The sequence below is a fragment of the Zootermopsis nevadensis genome, unplaced genomic scaffold (assembly GCF_977971745.1).
Source record: "Zootermopsis nevadensis isolate Lab colony 2312 unplaced genomic scaffold, Znev_1.0 Znev_ptg000011l, whole genome shotgun sequence".
Taxonomy (NCBI): Eukaryota; Metazoa; Arthropoda; class Insecta; order Blattodea; family Termopsidae; genus Zootermopsis; species Zootermopsis nevadensis.
This window is the reverse complement of record NW_028259143.1, coordinates 4,706,131-4,720,241: the sequence shown is the minus strand read 5'-3', so window position 1 is coordinate 4,720,241 and position 14,111 is coordinate 4,706,131. Positions and strand designations below refer to the sequence as shown.

The 14,111-nt window shown below is 38.5% G+C and overlaps 1 protein-coding gene and 1 long non-coding RNA gene across 8 annotated transcripts in view; one reads left to right on the top strand and one right to left on the bottom strand.

Annotated features, from left to right (window-relative positions):
* LOC110836522 (synaptotagmin 1) overlaps nucleotides 1-14,111 on the bottom strand; it is a 104,491-nt gene that overhangs the window by 25,214 nt on the left and 65,166 nt on the right. For 2 of the 7 annotated variants that reach the window (XM_022077778.2, XM_022077779.2), the window contains exon 1: nucleotides 11,317-11,518. The exons of 1 other annotated variant lie outside the window; for it this stretch is intronic. In XM_022077778.2, the coding sequence (XP_021933470.1) occupies nucleotides 11,317-11,342 (26 nt within the window). In that variant the 5' untranslated portion in view covers nucleotides 11,343-11,518. Of the gene's footprint in view, nucleotides 1-2,309; nucleotides 2,541-11,316; nucleotides 11,519-11,648; nucleotides 11,802-14,111 lie in introns of those variants that run through there. 4 more of the 7 variants (XM_022077781.2, XM_022077777.2, XM_022077782.2 and 1 more) reach the window with 4 other exon arrangements.
* The window catches only part of LOC147874034 (uncharacterized), a 335,478-nt gene continuing 331,421 nt past the window's right edge, over nucleotides 10,055-14,111 (top strand). Inside the window, exon 1 of the long non-coding RNA XR_015534676.1 lies at nucleotides 10,055-10,939. This is a non-coding gene — a long non-coding RNA (uncharacterized LOC147874034). The remainder of the gene's footprint in view (nucleotides 10,940-14,111) is intronic.

The following is a 14,111-nucleotide window of genomic DNA, read 5'->3' as shown; positions in this document are numbered from 1 at the left end:
ACAGCCATGGGACTTTAATATAGCAGACGTGTGAAGTCTGGAGTAAAAATTTTCAGTTGACGTAATGATAATGAAACACAAGATGACAGGAGTACAGAGAGTGTTGCTGAAGAGTTTTAGTCACCGTAGAAACTGGGGCTTCGTACTTAGCGGATCAATGACATCCAGGTCCTCAACGTCTCCTGCCTAACCCTTGACACCTACTCGAAAGCGACAACGCCCCCTCAAACGCGTAAGCAAATCAAACGTCGCTTTTCGTACATCTTTACGTGCGTTACAGTTTTCTGCAGTTTCTGATCAGAGGTCTACACGTGATGAGATATGACCTTCAATTTCTTATTTCACAAACCGCGTTTTGAAGATTTTATAGAATGCTCGTCTCAAGTTTCTTAAAACACCTTAATTTTTCAGACATATTAACAGAAACAGAATTCTATCATGGGAGATGACAGTGATAGATAATGAGGCAGAATTAGTATTAAATTTTGTTCTTTACGCCAGACAATCACGAATAAAACATCGGAAAATGTTTCAAAGGTCTCAATTGCGTGCTGTGTGTGAAGTTTCACTCCGGAGTAAAATTATCACATTATCATACGAAGCTACAAGCTGGCGATGTGAACTACTGACAGCGTATGTGAATAAATATCGGTACTGCAGACAGGCACGCAATGTCAGGCGGTCAGGTTGTGTAAAAATTAAACCTACAACGAGGACCGGATAAGGAAAGGTTTTTTATGTTAAAGTTGTATATGAATTTTCTGGACACAGCCAGAAAGCTGAAACGGTCTACATCGATCCAATCTTGAAAAGTCGATGATTATTTCAGTAGATTAAAACTCGTTGGAACCATTACTTTCATTATAAATATAGGCCCAAAAACAATCATCTGTCTCTTCCTTGCGTGTAGTATTAATTAATTGCGTGTTTAACACGTCCGTATTTCGTTTAACGAAATCAAAATATGCAGTTTAATTTCAACTACCATTAAACAATCTTCAAACATAGGTAAAGATATTTGAAGGTGGGCATGAGAGTAGGGAGTGTGACCAACGTTGTGAACTGTAGCCATCAGACTTATTGAATGTCAGTGTCAATGTCAATTTTACAAGTTATTATGACAATTGGATAAAGCGGTGACCAGGAGATGGCATCTGTGGCCTGCATGCCTAGGGCGTGTGAAGCATATCACTAAATCTTGCAAAACGAGGGACACACGACTGTTTTATCAGAGTAAACATTAACTAACTAACTAACTAGATGGCTTACCGAACCCGAAGGTTCATCACCGAATTAACCAAAGCCCTCCACCGGACCCTGTCCTGGGCCAACAAAATCCAGTTTCCTTCAACTCCTATCTCCCATAGATCCCGCCTGAGATTATCCTCCCATCTACGTCTAGGTCTCCCCAGCGTCAGAGTAAACATTACTTAAGTTTATAGGCTAAATTTAATTTAGCGAGTAATTGATAATCCAAGATTGGGGGGGGGGGGAATCTTAGGTTAAAGTATACATTTTTATTTTAATCATCCAAAAACTAATATTTTTATCGGAAAAATTCACAACTATTTAACTAATGTCATAGTACTTGATATAGTGATATAAGGATTATTACAGGGACCAGTTTTGTTAAGCAAAAAGTGTTATACTAAAAACGTAATTAGTCGCTATTTTATGTACAAATACTTTAAAACTTTAGGCACAAAATTATACTTTTGTATTTTACGCAGTGCTCATTTGTTTAATGCATTCAAGAATTTGTTAATGCTTCATATAAATGTTGTAGTCGGATTCGTAAATATTACTGCATCAAACAGATTTCATTCTTTTTTAAATAAAACCAAAGTTGGTAATAGCTTTTGTAACATTGGTATGTTTATATACTGAATAGAGTATAGCATATCTTTGTCCTTGCTTATAATTTGTAACATATTTTTTCTTTCATTTTTCATGTAGTTAAAGACATATCTGGAACACCTTTGCATTATATGATTTAAAATTATGCCATAGAAACGAAAGTGATTCTCCGGTACAACACAGAGTACACATAAATACTGTGTAGGCTTTCATTTTATTTAATGTAGCGTAATAAAACTAATAACAATTCTTGGTAGCACTGTTTTACAACAAGAATTGAAACTATGATGTCGTAACTTATTGCTTAGCCTGTAGTTGTATAACATAAACAATTTCCCTGGAATAATCCATTATCCTATATATATTTTTGTTAAAAAATAAGGAAAAATACATTTATTTAGAACACATGCCACAATAACTCCCTTGCATGTTACGAGTAACTTCAAACTTACCTGTACAGATGTATTCACGGCTTAGACACTGGTTAACTCTGTGTTTCTAAGACAAAGATCCGATCACTCTTTTCGTACAATAAAATCCATCCTTTTAGACTTCTACCGAAGTTTAAATTTTCCTTTGTTCTTTTTTTTACGTATATGAAGCGATATCTTCTTCAGATTCTCCTGCAGCTTGTCCAAGCTGCAACCCTCTAGTCACAAGATGGCTACCGGACAGCTCCCCTCCAAAATCGATACAAAAGCTTAGAGAAATACTGAGGTACATGCGCATATGTGAGCTGCCAGCATCTATAAATGTCGGTGTGGCAGCAACCATTAGCTGTGTCCTCACAATCACGAACAGGTTCTAATCCCGAAAATATTTACTAGTTTAAAACACTGTGAGATTTCACTTTCTCACGGCAGAGAGTAGAACAGTTGTTTTGTGAAATGTAGCACCGTGTAGTCTGGTAGATATCGTTCGACGTTTCAGAGACGCTTACTACCTCTACCATCATCGATATAGACTACACGGTGCAACATATTTTCCTCCTCCCATCTACACTTGGGCCTTCCGAGTGGTCTATTTCCTTCGCGGTTTCGGACTTAAATTATATATTAATTTGTCATCCTACAAGCTCCATGTAACTCATTCTTTTATTTGATCTCCCTAATATTATGTGAGGAAGAATACAAAATTATGAAGCTCCTCAAAACGTAATTATCTCGAGCATCCAACATTTCATCACCTTAAGACCGAATGTTGTGCCCTGGTCTCAGACATCCTGAATATATCTTCTTCACTTAAGACTGGAGTCAAACACAAAGTCTCTCATCCACAGTTCGGCCCTAGACATAAATCAAACTGAAAAGCGTTTCTGATAATAGTTGTAAAGTAAAGAAATCCAAACTGTGACCTGTGTACCAATTTGAGTTTGATGAGTAGTTATGAAGATTATTTACGGGGCTATATTTTAGTTTCCTACAAAACAGAATTTTTCTGGACCCAAGTTAAATAATTTCGAAAACTTTCCTTATGTATAATTCATATTAGGGAGGTTTCGGGTTCAAATCTCGGCCCGGATACCTGTTATCCTTAGTACAACCAGGCCTTAGTACCTTAAATTAGGCCACGATCGCTTCCTTCCACATCCTTTCCAATTCATTATACACTATAATCCTCTCATTCGATACTATATAGTCTGAGTTACTGAAAAAACCGTCGTTAAATAAACTATATTCATTCATTCTCATTCAGCTTGTATTTACGTAGCCAAACACTTAATTCAACACACACATAAAAACTCGTTCATATCAGCTAAGGTATCAAGTAGATACAAATTTTTTTATATCCTTCTACAACGATATTTTCAAGAACTGGCAATGAAATATTTGGGGTACCTACAAACGTGATATAGTTCTTACCTATAAATAAAGCAGCTCTGCCAACAGTTTATCTGCAGAATGAAACTAAACGGCATTTGCTTACAGCACCGCGTCTACTACAGGGCCAACGACTGGAGAACAAACCTTCGCTCAAGGATCCGCTGTTGTTTGCAGATGTCGGATAATTCATTACCAACAGTGACAAGGACAGTTGGTGTAGTAACATAATAGCAGTCACTGTTGGTGGTTACAACTACACAATGGTACAAAATATACCTACAAATTATAATGCCTTATAAAGTAAGATTTGAGGTTTTCATAGCGGCGAGTATGAAGATTTCTGTCTTCTGGGTTGTTGCGCTGTGTAGTATGGTCGATGTTAACCAACGTTTCAGAGGTCATACTGCCTCCGTCATCAGAGTATGAAGATTTCTGTCTTCTGGGTTGTTGCGCCGTGTAGTCTGGTCGATGATTACCAACGTTTCAGAGGTCATACTGCCTCCGTCATCAGAGTATGAAGATTTCTGTCTTCTGGGTTGTTGCGCTGTGTAGTCTGGTAGATGTTAACGAACGTTTCAGAGATCATACTGCCTCCATCATCAGGGCGATGAGTATGAAGATTTCTGTCTTCTGGGTTGTTGCGCCGTGTAGTCTGGTCGATGATTACCAACGTTTCAGAGGTCATACTGCCTCCGTCATCAGAGTATGAAGATTTATGTCTTCTGGGTTGTTGCGCTGTGTAGTATGGTCGATGTTGACCAACGTTTCAGAGGTCATACTGCCTCCATCATCAGAGTATGAAGATTTCTGTCTTCTGGGTTGTTGCGCCGTGTAGTCTGGTCGATGTTAACAAACGTTTCAGAGGTCATACTGCCACCGTCATCAGAGTATGAAGATTTCTGTCTTCTGGGTTGTTGCGTTGTGTAGTATGGTCGATGTTAACCAACGCTTCAGAGGTCACATTGCCTCCGTCTTCGACCTTCTTTTATTAATCTTTATCATTATCGTATTTTTTTCGTTTTGCGCCTCTCAGATGTAAAAGTGACAAAATAGAATTTCGGTCCGAAACCTTGTGATAAATGATCAATGTGAGAAGTAAGTATTAACTTACTTTTCCCACAGACGTTTCTGTTCGGCCCAAGACTATGTAGGAAATGTTGTATCTCATAAGACTATAAAAGCATATGTTTACATAAAATAATTTCTTGCTTGGATGTTGCAACTAGCCATTTACTTATTAAATGAAGAACGAGGACACCATAAAACCGTGTCCACTTATAATTACCAACGCTCTTTTATAGAGGACTTAAAGAACTTTGTAACTGTTTGTTTTTCGTGAATAATGTTTGATATCATTAATATATCGTTACTCTTCATAATAACAATTTTCCATTCTGCGTTTTCATTCGAATTTTTTCCTTTCTTTATCTTCCTTCGAATCCTTCTTCTCTTGTGCTACCTCTCATGTCTGTTTCACATAATTCGCATTGTTACTTATATTCAAACTAAATTTTCTCTATTAAATCTCCTCTTTTAACGTGTCCCATCTACAAAGAACAGCTGTAACCCCTAGCAACAAACTTCAAGGGGCTCTAAAAATGTTTCCTCTTGTCAGATTGCGTCAATTTCCTCATATCTTTCTCCTACATCTCTTTTCTCTCTTAAAAAGAAACCCTCTCGAAAAAAAAAATTTTGGCCTGAATTTCTGATTTATGAATATTACATTAAAATTTCTCTGCAGCTTCCTGAATAAATTTAGCAGACGACAAGACATCATCAAGCTTTATTTGGAAGTCAAATGTATTAACGCATAATACGACCTGACTGTTCACTCTACCATGTTTCGTGGCGTCAGATATCAGAAAACGATCGCTTTGTCATATGGTTTCTGTTTTACTAATTAATCTAATATCAAGCAAGCATACTTCAGTGGATGACAATTCTTCTTAGTTAAGGGGCTTTCTTTATGTTGTCTGTTGTAATGTGGCGCATTAAACTAGGTTAGAGGTATAAAGATGGCCGACTGTCTTCTAGGATGTACCACCGTCTAGTCTGGTAGATACTGACCGACGTTTCAGGAGAAATTTCATTATTTAAGCACAGATTACTTTAACAAAACCTAAAAAAAAGGTAAGGTACTTATGTTACTAGGAACTCAATAAAACAGCTTCAGAATGCGACAAAGCTAAGTTAAATATTAGTTTAAATTTCAAATTTCAAGTTAAAAATCAATCTGTGTACCAACTTATTTTACGAAGAAGAATCAGTGCCGTGTGTGTTAAGATTCGTAACTCTGCCAGAAATATCCTCTTCTTCTGCGTTTTATCTTTCCCGAAGTTGTAAACTGAGAACCATTCCGTAGCGAATAACGCCATATTGAAACGAGGGTGCTCCAATCATTAAAGAAACCAGCCAGTAGGGGCAATGACGTCACTTGCAGTGATTTTACGAAGGCGGCCAACCGACGTCTGCATGAATGCCAGGAAGGGTGAATATTGACATGTTCTCCTCGTTTATCTAACGTGCGTACTCTATAGTTAGGCGAGCACATTTTTCAACCGTATAGAATTCTATTAAACCAGCAGGCAGCCACTACCTCCGACCTGGGAGTGCTATTTACAGTCAATAGAATACACCTTTTGTTACTAAAATAGAATCTGTAAGAGAGAATATTCTGTGCGCTGCTTTAGAATACGTGTCTGTGTGTACGTGATATAAAATTCTGTCTGTCCGTTTCTGACAAAGCCTAATCGATGACTTCTCCTACCCGCTTATTCTAAAATACATTATTTCGGATTGCGGCGTACGTAATATGAACGGGACGTGATGAAAAATGCATATAAATTTTTCGTCTAAAAATCTTAGGGGAAGAGGAAACTTTGTAGACCTAAGCATAGATGTGAGGATGGAACTTAAACTGATGGAATATGGGGGAAGTGAAACTTTTGAAGGTAGCTAATCTCTGGACATGTAGCTAATCTCTGAGGGCATTAAAAGGTACAAATTTGGGGCGACCAAAAACGGCACGATATTTATATTAAATATCATGACAGACAGCTAGTTATTAAAATATTACTAGGGGCAAGACAAACAGCTATATAGTATGACGACACCATAATCGACCTAATTACTATTGGAGCATCACGCCCCGGCCGGCTTTACCCCCTGGAAAGGACCCCGGTACCCGTTGGATAGGAGGCTGGGTGGTCCCCAGAACCGATCTGGAGGCAGAAGATAGATGAAAAATCCTCTGCCCCCGTCGGGGATCGAACCGTTCAGTCCGTAGCCAGTCACTGTACTGACTGAATTATCGATATAATACGTGTTTCTAAAATGGAACTGAGAAAAATTCAGAGATAAAGTGAATTTATGTTATCTTTTCTCTAATCAGAGCCTTGTAGTGACGTAAGCGTCCACAAACACATGAGATGTAATAGATTACATGAGCAACATATGGAACAGTGCAATTTAACTTGCAGTTCCCATACGTCACGTTCTCTAGATCTTATCGACAATATTGCAAATGTATCTCAGAGTTTACAGACCAGGTACTACGAAGTGGAATATGTTTTGATTTCGATTTTATTCCCAGAAATTTGTCTTAGAATGGTACTTATGTTTCGGATATCTATTACCATAATACTTCAGCAATACACATTAAAAATGCCTGCGGCACACTAATGTTATTTCAACCTCAGAAGTGACGTCATGTTGCTAGACTATTACGGTGGTGATAGTCTTGGGGAGGTACATACACGGTCATAAGTAGATACAAATATATTTATTTTCAAACGAAGAAAATTGGAGTAAAACGTTAAAATATATTGACATATACAATATACAAAATATATTATACGCGGCCGTTCCACTTCTCGGACTATGCATAATGGTGAGCCCAGAATACAACAGTTTTAATATATTTTTTAACTTTCAGATGCATGTAAAACAGCTATTTGCCTACCGTTGTTTTACAACTAATTAACTAAATCCCTGGTAGCAGAACCCACAGGTCCAACATCGACAACACGAAAGTCCGCCACCGGCCTCGATCCTAAGCCAACTCCATCCATTAACCATCCTCAAAGCTCACCACCCTAAGATCCATCTTGATGTTATTCTCCCATCTCCTTCTTGGTCTGCCCAGTGGCTGTTTTCCAGAAGGATTCCCTAAAAAAATTCTGTATTTACCCCTTGCCCTTCCCCCCCATGCTTGCTACATGTCCAGCCCATCGGAGATTCCTAGATTTCACTATCCTCACTATGCTAGGTTACACAATATTCTAAATTCCCCACGTACTTCATGCCTCCTAGACCCACGTCTTCGAGATCACCTTGTTTTCAACCACTTGCAATCTACGTTCTTCTTTCAAGGTAAGAGACCATGTTTCACAACCATACAATACAACAGGCAAAACTGTTTTTCTTATATGCCCTGTTCTTTACTGTTTTGGATATCAAACTAGATGATAAATTTTTTTGAATTGAATAAAACCAAGCGTTTCCCGAATGTATTCTACTCTTAATTTCACCATGACCTCATTTCTATTTGTTATTGTTGTTCTATATTACGATTAAATATAACAGAAAACTTTTTAATAGAAATTGGCATTCGTGTGTGATTGTAGGAAAACAGGAAACTAGTAAAAGTATGCGGTCATTATTTTCCCCGCCCTTGTGATGGCCCCGGGAACAATCGGTTCTTTTTTTTTCGAGAGGCTGAGTTCGACACGCCTGATCCACATGGCACAGCTACGTTAGCAAAGTGTATTTGGTTCAAGACATTATCAACCGGATCCTACACTGCCGGATGTAGAATGATTAGCTGCTAACTCGTACTGAAGTGTGACCCTCTCTTTATTTTGCAACGATGCTGTTCCCACCCGTTTTTATTACAGTAAGGCGAGCTGTGCGAGCTGCATAAGCAGCATGGGGTGTCATATGACATGAGGGAATCGCTTGTTGTGTCCTACGTGAGAGAAACACACGGCCTTCCTGCGCATGCCCCTTCTCTGTACTGCACAGTCAGAGCTTCCTTGCGCATGCGCCTTACTAGCCAGCGCAGCGACCTGCGCGAAAATATGAAAATATTTGATCTTGAACTTTGGCCGCCGAACGCTTCGCTGTAACCTAGGACAGCGCCACACAAACAGCCAGTTTGATATTACCGCTTCACCCACGCAACTCGCACCGCTCGCATTTAATCGCTCACGTAGGACACCGGGTAAGAGAATTCAGTTATGGGCCGTTAGAGGCCCAGTTCCACAGAGAGACAGTCTCACCCAGCCACAAAAAACAACGGATGACTATGAAAAAGGTAGCAGAGTTGGTTATCAAAAACTCATACAATTTGTGCTGACTTAAGTTCTGACCCATTCAAGCTCTGGTAATGTTCACTAATTATTATTTAGTTCCATATAGCACAGTCCCACTTGAGAGAAATTGACAGTCGCTCAAAAATTCCCCGTCTTTTACAAAACCCGGTCTCAAAAGCTCCCGCTACTCTTAAGTCTCATGATTAAAATCCACTTCTTTCCATACCATTCCCGTAAGACCCATTTTAAAATTAACTTCCAATTTAAGCCCAGGTATTCCAAGTATTATCTTCCGTTCAGGTTTCACAATCAAAATTTTGCGCACATTTCTCATCCTACCTAAGCGTACTGCACGCAAAATATCAACTACTTCGTTTTCCTGAGGTCCCACATTTAAGTCTCGACCCGGAGACCGGCCATCCTGACTCAGGTGTTCTGTGGTGTTGTCAGTCCCTCCAGACAAATGTCGGGACATTACCTTTAATCAGGCCATGGCCGCTTTCTACCACATCTTTCCCAATTCATTACTCATTAAACAATGTATTATTTGGTGTAATGTAACTTGAGCTAGTGACACAGTCCTTAAACCACAAATATATATAAAATGGAACAGAGTTTAGAGTCTACGTGTACGCATACATTTTATTCCTTCCGCTATATATCAGTTTCGTGTATTTATATACATATTACAAAAACTTAATTCTCCCCTGCAAAAATTCAGTTTTTGAGTTGCATAACTTCTATAGGTGTACGACATGGCTCTTATTTTTACAATAAAAAAACACGCTTTTAATACCAGACAACTTCCCTCAACAGACCTTCCAGCGAAAAATGAAATTAGCACTAGGTTTATTTCTTGTTTATATGGTTCTTTATTTTAATTGAAATGGTTGACTGACAGACTTGCATTTGGCTCTAGTTCTGTTTACATTATCTGAAGAATCAAAATCAGTAATAATAATTTAAAACACCCTGTCCTGGTTACATCGTGGTTACGTTCCATGTTGTCATGAATTTTGAACGCACCTGCGAAACAGCAGCATTCTGTCACCCACCAAAGGCGCGGATTACTACATAGCCAAGCGTCTCGTTTTTTTTTGTGTCTTCAGATTACAAGATTATTTGTACGATAATGTGTAGGGCATATTGTTTTGGGTAACGGGCTATGGTTGAGCAATTCAAACAGTGATATAACAGCATATGGCTGTATTAGTATAGTTTCATTGTCAGTGTTAACTTGTTAAGTTCGAACATAACCCAAGAGTGCTACTTTCAGCGTGTCGGGTAGTGAATTGTGGTGTGGTAACGTGTAAGTGTATATGTTGAAAGCCTGACACTGCAGGATCCCTTCGTGTCTCTCGGATACGAAATTCAGTTATTTCTGTGGATAAATATTACGAATACTACTGGACCATCCTTCCAACACTACTTCTTATTAAATAAAATAATGTAGTATTTACTTTTAAGCCGACATTCATTCTATTACGTACGCCATCATACTAGATATTCATCAGTACTATCCAGTGTACTGCGACATACAAATACAAGATGTCTCAAAACGTTGTGTACAAACATTCAGTGAATGAAACATAGACTTTTAATAACTTAACCATTACATATGTCAGCATTTCACTCAGTGAATTAACGAATCTCTTTAGGTATTCAAAGTGAAAGTGACCTTTATCTTCTTATCGCAGTTGACAGCGATAAGCAACTGACCGACAAGCGGCCACCAAAGTTGCTACTGTGTATACATCTTTTTGGGACATTTCGTATATCCCATGGCATACCGGACAAGATAATACATTGTATTAAACTGTGTTTGTGAAGTAATTTGTCGAACTTTGGAAGGTTTATTGATCTTTGTGAACAACTATTCAGGTGACAACACATATGGACATTTCGTCAACCATTTCAACGCACCGTGTGATCACGCTGAGGGCGTCGGTAAGTACGCGTCTTTTTACATGTTGTGTTCTTGTGCCTTGAGTCATGTAAACTGTAATGTTACAGGGTTGAGGTGGGAAAAATTAGGTAACTGTTATTCTCCAAATTTATAAGACTTTATTAATGAACACGGCGAATTAAATATGTAAGCAATGTCGAGGTTGATTTTCGTCGGTCGTATTATGAATTTTTTTCCGGGCTGTGATGCCGTGTTGTCTCGTTGGTATATACCAGCGTTTCGGATGGTCATACCGTTTCCATTTCAGGGTAATTTAGATATATATAACACAACAATGTGATTACAGTCCAATTCCGAAGCGCTAGCACTCCCTGTCGACCAATATTTTTGACGTCAGATATACATAAATACGATTTACCTTGTGTCTGCAGTCTTCAGGAACATTGATTCTTCACCTTTCTGTTGATTTATAATATATTGGTTATAATGTAATAGTATGTATTTAGATGTTCTGATCTAATATGTCATTACAAGCTAACACTAAAAAAAACACGATTATACGACATCGAAGAAATTGTTATAAACTTGGTGGACACTTATTTGTGGACCAGCACGTCTGTTTTACCACTACTCTAATACCAACGCAGACCAGGAAACCAGCCGAGAACTCCTTGTCCGGTTTCCGGTCGGACATCCCACACTTTTTCAGATATTAACAAATCCTGTCAAATGAAGTCAAACGACACTTACCGCCAGTATCCTTAATATAAGCTCCCACACACACGTAATGCGGTCACTATTACCCGCCTTTACGAAATTTTCTTCGTTAGCACAAACAACCAGATGTTTGATTGCGGTTAGATCCTACCGCAATGCCTCTGTCGGCAGTACTAGGAAGTGAACTGAATGTTGTGGGAGGGGAGATGGTAAATCAATATCGTATTTAACGTTTACGGTGGACTTTTCAGGGACGTTCAGGGGAACAGAGCGTAAAGTGTCATGGCTGTTCCGTTACTTCGTCGAAGCCACAGCATTACAATTATAGTAAATGTAATTAGGATTTCTGATTGAAGACTTAAATAAGTAAATCTGGCGCTCTAGGCGAACCTTGAGCCCATAACGTCGGAAAAATTAGTCTACAAAATGCTACAATGCAGTTTTACCTTAAAACGTAATCACAGTCTGGCGTAAACGTATAAAATAATGCACATTCAACGCGCTTTAAATTTTTTTTGTAATAAGTCTTCTTTTCTAGTAATAATAATAAAGCTACCGTACTAATTTTTCTTTGTAGATGTGCTATAAAAAACCGAACAAAAACCAAAAAGATCCTATTAGCACAAGACCTGTTGGGTAATTAACGATATGAATGAATTGAATTATTGGGTTATAAGTTCACATTACGTAAATAAGATACAAACAACTCGAGGTTGGCAGGATTGGAAGTCTTCTTATTGTATACCCAGAACTCATTGATAATGCTCCTAGATTCTCAGAACGAGGCATCATAAGACCATCTATTTTTTTCAATTAAGTAGAAGGTGAAAGTTTGCAATGCATTGGAACCGAGGAGTATTTCCTTTGCTTTTCATGGCGGCGATATATACAATGGTATGCATGACGTACCAAACAGCTATAAACATTTTAATAGTAATAAAATGGAAGAAAATTTATGTCAATTTATCACCATTGGGGTTAGAGCCTCTAATCTTGTGACAGCCAGTGGAACACAAATACTAATGTAGAGCACACTCTTGTTGCTTACGTCATGTAGTCATAGCAACGGCTGGCAGTCGGGTTCAAACAAACATAGAGTAACCTCCATCCACCTGTTCTGTACCAGTTCTGACTATGTAGTTACAGGAGGGACTTTGGAATTACTTTATCGTATGGAGTAGCTGTTTGGCCACTCGAGGGCGGGGTCAGAACACGGGTTAAAATTTAACTGATGAACTGATAATTACCTACGATAGCTTGGTGGGATACTTGGGGGGGGGGGTGCCCTTCGTTATCCGCATGTCTAAACACCAAACTGCTTTAACTACGAGAGTAAATATTGTTACCTGTTTTAATATGTATAAAGTATCCAACTTGCAAATTGGTGCAAAAGTTACTTTTTCGTAGAGAACTTGAACACTTCCGCTTGTGGTAATCCTTGTGATGATGTAATTGATTATTCCGTCATGTTTGTATTTCCGTCCCGACTGGAAGTCTGTCGGCATTGCCATATAAATTTTGTTCATATTTTTATCTCTACAGTTTCACACTCTTATGTTTTTTTTTCTCTTTATGAATTATTTTTCCATATGAAAATATCGTAAAATTAGGAAATGTTGCACAGTGTTACGGAAATTTCGCGTGAATGAAAATGTTTCTATGCCCTTGAAAACACGCAAGATTTAGCCAATAACTTGATACAAACAAATACCATCCTTAGTTCTGAGCTCCCTGTTCAGATGTCACCTCACTGCACAAACGCAATCTCCAGTTTCAGTTGGATGACGGTGATGACGTCAGTGAAATATCTGATGGCCTCGGTGGCTTAGTGGGAAAGTTAGGGATCTTCCATCGCATTACGAGCGTTACAAAGCATCTCAAAAATACTTCCCACTTAAAGCTGTTGGCAAAAAGTGTCCATATTTCACAAACGGGATGTATACTTGCTTTTTTAAAACTTACTATTTGTGTATCCGACGCGATTAGTAACCCTTTCCATATCTCTTTTGCTTGACTCGCGGGCCGGGAAAAGTCATAAATGAGGATAATTTATTGAAACATTACTCCAAATCTTAGAATTGTGGGTAATTTACTGTTATAAACAGGTCCACAGGTTACTCAATAATTTTAATGAAATTAGTCAGTAGATACTTGACGCTACTTGAAGATATACATTGTAACATCTCTTTGGGGAGCTCATTTTCGTCACTGTCTGAGTGTCCTGTGTTCGAGGACAGTCAGTTCCAAAGGCGAAGTAGACCTAATCAATTTTTGGAACATGCCAGAGCGAGGGTGAACGCGCAGGCGTCAGATTGTGACAAATGACGCAAAAATAACTTTTCATAAATTATGCTATTAACGAAGTTCTGCATTGAACAACGGAGAGGTACCGCGTGTGTTTCGATTCAATATTGTGATTCTTGTCTGTCTTCTACCAAATCACTGAACAAACAACATAGCCATTTCTCAGAGGAAACTGACAACATTACTGTCACG